The sequence below is a fragment of the Atta cephalotes genome, assembly GCF_000143395.1.
Source record: "Atta cephalotes unplaced genomic scaffold scaffold00066, whole genome shotgun sequence".
Classification (NCBI taxonomy): Eukaryota; Metazoa; Arthropoda; class Insecta; order Hymenoptera; family Formicidae; genus Atta; species Atta cephalotes.
In genome coordinates, this window is record NW_012130130.1 from 1,220,544 (window position 1) to 1,227,963 (window position 7,420).

The 7,420-nt window shown below is 31.9% G+C and overlaps 1 protein-coding gene across 1 annotated transcript in view; it reads right to left on the minus strand.

Annotated features, from left to right (window-relative positions):
- Positions 1-2,887: 2,887 nt before the first annotated feature.
- Positions 2,888-7,420, minus strand: part of LOC105623876 (facilitated trehalose transporter Tret1-2 homolog) — a 50,029-nt gene continuing 45,496 nt past the window's right edge. The window contains exons 3-5 of the mRNA XM_012205248.1: positions 5,192-5,333; positions 4,249-4,568; positions 2,888-3,799 (exon numbers count right to left, since the gene is read on the minus strand). Of these exons, the coding sequence (XP_012060638.1) occupies positions 2,888-3,799; positions 4,249-4,568; positions 5,192-5,333 (1,374 nt within the window). The remainder of the gene's footprint in view (positions 3,800-4,248; positions 4,569-5,191; positions 5,334-7,420) is intronic.

Genomic DNA, 7,420 nt, shown 5'->3' on the forward strand with positions numbered 1-7,420 from the left:
CGTGTCGTAGTCGTACGTGTCGTGTCGTGTCGTGTCGTGTCGTGTTGTGTGTGTGTGTGTGTGTGTGTGTGTGTGTGTGTGTGTGTGTGTGTGTATGTGTGTGTGTGTGTGTGTGTGTGTGCGCGTGCTGCGCGCGCGTACGCTATACAAAAAAAAAAACAACACCCATGTAAAAGACAATTGTTATAAAATGACAATCGCTAAGAAAACTCTGATTATTGCAACTTGTCAGTTTTAAATAAACAGATATGATACGCAAATACGAAACTCCTTCCTATGTTTAGTCAGATTGACTGTTGATCATTATCATCGTGTCAATCCGTCAACCTTATCAAATTTAACATATTAATTATGAGAATTGATTAATTTACGAGAAGACGATTTATGAAAAATAAAGTAGGAATAAGTTATTTGCGCATTTAGCATTTAAATAATTTTTGTGTGCCTTTAATTTTATATTCATAATTTTTGCAATTGTTGAATAGTAATACAATTTTAAATGAATATTAAAATGAATAAATTTTATATTTAATTAATTATGCGTATATTATGCGCATTAAAATGCAATCAATTGTACGTAATATCTTCTTTACTATCTACGATGATAATGTACTTTCTTATAACAGGAGAATCTTTGAAATATTTAACGATACGTTTGGACACTTTTGAAGATATACAAACTATGTTCCAAAAGTAGCAAATTATTGACGATATATTGATTAAATATTGAGGACATATGGAGCTAATATTTTAACAATATTGTGCCAATAATTGTACTACTATTAGAATATTGAATAATAAGTGTATGTTGAATAATAAGTGTATGCAGGATGACTGATAATTAATGATTAAACTCTCGTATAAAGACAGACTGGACTAAATTGAATAAAAAAGCCTTTGCAATTTTCATAATAGTGGACGAGATATTAATTTCCAAAAATCATCGAATAAATATGTATCCCTCCGTCCGACCATTAACTATTACAAAAATTACAAAATGATAAAGAACATTTCTACTCAATTTAATCATTTTTCTCTATACAAGAATTTAATCATTAATTATCAGACACTCTGTATACATATATTGAGTTTTAATACAGTGTAATATGTACTACCTTATCAAAATATTATCTTTGAGATTACATATCTCTCTTGCGAGACTCGCAACAAACTCTCATTACAATGAAATTTGCGAACACATTTTACAAACATTTTTGTATAGACCTAAGTATATGTGCACTTTTCGTAATAAAATAAAAATTGATGTGGTTTTATTGAGATGATAACATTTCATCGTATTACGTTTTATTTCTCTTTGTGAGTTCTAAATAAATATCTTCATTATACTTCGTATTATACTTTCTTCAATTTCTTTGCAAAATATATGATAAGAAATTTTTACATATAATGTACTTGTAATAAATACATATAAGAGATGTCTTGTTATTTCGATGCAATTTTTAAATATCTTTTAAATGATTTCTTGAAGCATTATGACATTGTATTTGATTTATTTCTTTCATCGACAGTCTTATGTCCGTATTACATTACGCATTGGAGATTGAGGATTGCGAATTGAAGATTAGAACTTGACCAATCAAATAATTTTAATCTGTTTTATTCTTGGCTGAATTTTAATCTTCAATTCGCAATTCTCAGTCTCTGTAGTATGACACAGGCATTACACAGTAAAAAACATTTTGTATTTGTGTTAGAAACGGTCCACTTAAATCTTTATTAAATTTTGTGTCAAATTTTTAACATATGTGAGTTTTAATTTAACATAGTATGATTGTATTATTTGAATATTATGTAAATTAAAATTTAACATTTCTCAGTGTTAAAATAATTAAACAATTTATAGGTAAGTAAACAAATAACATAAAAATAAGCTTTAAAATATAAATTCTAAGAATAAATGAATAAAATGTGTGTTTAATGTTTACATTATAAATATTAATTTTATTGAAGAAATATGTACAATTAGTTACATATTTTATATATGAAAAGATACAGATATTTTGTGTTATTTTCTCTTTGTAACAGTAAATATCTGTTAAATATATATTGCATATGTTAAATATCACAGAAGCATCATCTAAACTAAAAATGTAAAAATAGCATCTAATTTCAATTAAATTTAACATTATAAATGTGTTAATTTAACATGAAATTTGTTTTTAAATTGTGTCAAAGTATTCCACTTCTTGTGTTAATTTTTTACATATTTGTGTTATTTTCTTATATTAAATTATATATATTAAGCATATTCATCTTAAATTAACACAAAAATTTGAGTATTAGGGATATGTGAAATGTATTAAATTTAATTAACAAATTTTTTTACCGTGAGATACCTCTACATAATTCGCAAATTGCAAAACATAGTTTGCAAATGCTGACGCAGAATGACGATCATCGCACGTAAGATACACGCAGATAAAAACCATTCGCACGCAATGAAAAAACAAATAATAATTTTCATTCTGTGTCTGCGTTTGTCTGCCTTTACATAATTAGTAAATCATAAAACTAATAAGTTTTATGATTTACTAATTATGTAAAGGCATCTTAACGTTCGTACGTTTCGATGATTGTGTATTTAATATTATCTATTTTTGATAGTTATTTGTCCGCATAAGCAATAAATAAGGTAAATATCCCAGTTTTCGAATATTTATTGAAGAAATAGTTATTATAAAGTATTTATAAATACATAAATCTTAAAATGAACATTTCAAATAAATTATTGATATATTATTTTTTATAAGCCAAAAGTTTAAAGTCGTTGTGCGTTATTTTATTAAATAAATGTAATTGTTGAAGTGTGTTAAGTATTCTCAATTTCTTAAAAGATCGATGGAAGTCGGAATAACTACTTCTTCGATTATTTTTCCATCGATTGCAATTCGAAGGTCTTTTTTTTCGTCGAGAACATGTCTTCAATCTCGCGTAGGGTCTTTCCTTTTGTCTCAGGTAAGAATAATAAGATAAATATTGCGCCGATTAAAGACATGATTGCGAAGAAGAGGAATACGCCGTGCATGTTCATCAGCTTTTCCATATCTGGATACGTCTTAATGGTTATCGCACTGAAGAGATAACCTATGGCGACCGTCATGCCGGACAATATATCTTTAACTTTGGACGGAAACACTTCGCCTACCATAGCGAACGGTATTACCAGAAAACCTAAAGTACTTGTGAATATGTACATCACCATGCAAATCACTGGGACAACTCCATTATCCGCCATGACGGTTCCTTTTTCAGCTAGAAACAGATATAGTGATAAGCCTCCCATGAAAATCATCATTCCAATGCCGGAAATCATCGATGGTATTCGTCGACCGAATTTTCGGGACACACCTGCCGTTAAGAGACTGGCTATAAAACGAGCGATGCCTATCAATACTGCTCCGAGAAAAGGATCCACTTTAACACCTGATCTAGCCATAATTCCAACGGCGTTATATATGACAACGAAGATCCCGGAGAATTGTTGGAAAAAGAAGAAGCTGAGCATTATGCTGAATGGTACTAGAGAACTCTTTTTCATCAGATGCTTCAGCACGTTCTGATTCTTCTTCTGCAGACGCGGTTTTAGTTCAAACAAGACTTCCGCCGGTGCCGGCTGATCCTTTGGTATTCCGCGAAACCTTTTCATGATCTCTAACGCTTCATCGGGCCGATTTCGATCCCTCAACCACAAAGGACTCTCAGGTACCACCAATAAAGTGAGGGCGATCGCGCACAATGGAAATAAAGCGCATATTAAAGCCACCAATCGCCAATTATCCTTTGAGGGAGAACATTATGCATTAATATATACCTATTGATTATTGCGACAAATATTACTACATGCCTTGGTCAAATTGAAAAAGACGGCTCTGGTTGGTGATATTTTTTGCAATGATAATTTCTTGCAGTGTTATAAGATGCTTATTAGCATCATTATTAAATTGACGATTAATTATTTTGAGATATTATTATTTCAGCTTTATTTTGATAGCATTTCAAATCTGACAGTAATCAGCATACAATTTATCGAATTGAAATATATATTTAAAATTTATATAGAAATATCATTAGATATTTCTCTTTAAGATCCAACTGATCGTATTTGATGCTTCTTGTTTATTTGTGTTATTTATATATAATATGTTACAATTTATTATATAATATGTTACAATTTAGTTTTAATTTGATATTAATTGTGCATTATTATGCTTGTTTATGAACATTTACCTGAAAAATATATCCGAAGATATAAACAATGAGAACACCAAGAGCGATAGAGATACTGGTCCATGTAACCATCGAGCCTCGCCATTTCGATCCCGCTATTTCCGCCGCATATACTGTAGTCGGAACAGATGCCATGCCAGTGGATATTCCGGAAATTGATCTCCCAACTAAGATTTGTATGTAACTGTTCGACATGTAAATGATCACCCAGCCCGCCATTGAGATCAATGATGTCACGAACATGCTGATCTTTCTTCCTTGTCCCATCACGACGCTCGAGAGTAGGCAACCAATAGGTGTACCCAACGCCGATACAGTAGCTGTTGCGCAAATATAATAATCATTTTTTACTACAATAATTTTAAAATTTATTTAAGTAGCCTATATGAAAAAAGCAATTATAATGAAAAATATTTTAAAAATTGAAAAAAATAGTGGAATTCTTGGCTAGTGAATTCCTTAGCTCCTTGGTTATAAATTGAATTAAATATTTAAAAAATATCTGAAATAGTGTAAAGTACAGTATAAAGTAATTATAAAAAAAAGTGTATCTAATTGCAAAAGAAGTTGAATTATCTCTACAGGGAGAAGTGTGCAAAAGAAGTTAACTGTCCGAATCTGTTGCAATATAGTTATATCCATCAGTCATTCAATAAAAATGGCGAATATTTTGTTTCAAAATGAGCTAAAATTCTTCTTTTAGCTGAAAATTTTTAATAACAACACTACAAATTTTTCTTAATTTTTTATAATAAAGGTCTTATTGATAATTTGAATAAGAAAAATTATACAAGTTTTTTACCATTGCCAAAAAAACTTTCAGGAATAATGACTTTTGCCAATGGACTATTATTATTATTATTATTACTATTATTATTATTATTTTTAATAATTCGAAATTGCAAAGAATTCGTTGAAGGAATGAATTTTTTATAACACTAACCCATCCAATTTACTTGATTAGCATCAAGTTGTAAATCACCATCAGTCTTATTTGCTCTCATCGCAGATTCTGCTACAGCGCTGTAACCGAAACCCATTGCTGGACCCAACACCACAACATTGGCGCATAAGGCCATCAATATCTGTAAAAGAAAAGCTACGAATAAAGCAGAAATTATCGATATCAGGAAATTGATTTGATGACAACGTAATGATAGCGAAAAAAAGTTTAAGAAAAATATTTGTATTCGCAGTAGGGATAAAGGAAAACTTCGAATCAGAAGTCGGCGATATTGGGAAATCGATGATGATGTAATGAGAGCGACACGAAAAAATCCTAAAAGAAAATATTTGTATTCATAGTGAAAGGTACAGCTTCTGCAAACCTCTCTATAGAGCAAAAAACATACAACTAATATAAATTATTTATAACTGCGAAACACAGTAATAAAGTAATAGATATGGGAGATATTGCACAGTTACTATCAAAGGTTAAGACTAACTAAACATCGAATCTTTTTATCTGAATAATTTTCTTATCGCGTCAAACTGCAACTATTACATGCGAATAATATTAGAATCGGATGAATATTAACGTATGATCATTGAGATAAAAAAGACGTAGCAATTATATATGTTTTAAAATCTTATATGGATAAAATTATACTCATAATCAATTTAAATTGAACGTAATATATTGTAACACCTAGCGTTTTTCACGCATATTTTCAGATATCAAGATAAAACTTGGAAAATCGTATAATATACAGATAGAATACCAGGTGTTTAAGATTAAATCCGCTATTTTTTAGTCAGAAAAACACATTTTTTTTCCTAGGAAGCAAAAACAAATTTATTCAAAGTACTTGCCCTCGCTAACTACATTTTTCCCATCTTTCGGGCAATTTGTGTACACCACGCCAAAAAAATTCCTCATCTTTCGAGGCAAACCACTCATCAAGCCAATTTCGGCTTGATGAAAAGACGTCTTAAGAATCGAAGTGCCGCTCAGTGAGCGCGTGGCCCATCGACGAAAACAGGTGATAGTCAGAAGGTGCCAGATCTGGTGAGTAAGCAGGATGGAGTAGCACTTCCCAGTTGAGTGTCTCCAAGTAGTTTTGGACCATTGTTGACGTGTGCGATGGTGCGTTGTCGTGAAGGAAAATCAGCTTGTCATGTCTTTTTCGATAATGCGGCCTTTTTTCACGCAGAGCACGGTGCAATTTGATCAGTTGTTGATGGTAGCGGTGAGCATTAACAGGTTTCACCAGGTTTTAACAGCTCGTAGTAGATGACACCCTTCTAATCCCACCAAACGCACAGCATCGTCTTCCGTCCGAAGCGATTTGGTCTTGAGGAAGATGTTAACGGTTGGGCGAGATCAAACCAACCAAACCCAAGATTTCTTGCGTTTAGAATTCTGAAAATAGATCCACTTTTCATCGCCTGTCACAATCCGATGCAGGAATGACTTTCTTTTTTGTCTGGCAAGCAGAATTTGGCATGTGTTTTGGTGTCGCTCCATCTGCCTATCGTTCAGTTCATGCGGCACTCATTTTCCGATCTTTTGAACCTTCCCCATGGCATGTAGCCGCATGGAAATGGCTGCTTGAGAAACACCCAATTGCTCGGCAAGCATTTCTTGCGATTGGGTATCGTCCTCGTCCAAAAGAGCCTGCAATTGACAATTCTCAACCTTCCTGGGCCGATTTTCACACTTCTTGTCACTCAGGTCAAAATTGTTGTCATTGAACTGGCGAAACCAATCTCTGCACATTGTTTTCGATAAAACATTGTCGTCATAGGCCTCCACAAGCATTCGATGCGATTCAGCAGCCGATTTCTTCAAATTGAAACAGAAAAACAAAGCTTCCCGCATATGCTTTTTTTTTAGCAAAAAACTAGACATGATTACGAAAAAAAAATGTATGTTGTTGAATATATGAAATTGCTGATGATGTGCTGGTTAATGTTGACAGATGTCAAACACATAAAAAGAAATGTGTTGTGTGCCCAGGGTAGCTTTGTACGCTCACTAATGCCACACTTTAATGTCACTAGTGCCTATGAGCAAACAGCGGATTTAAGCTTATACACCTGGTATATGTAAATAGTAAATAGTAAAAAGAAATCCATTATTTTTGCATGAAATTGAATGGAAAATTAATGAATTTCTTTTTATTACACCTAATACATATATATATATATATATATATATATATATATATAT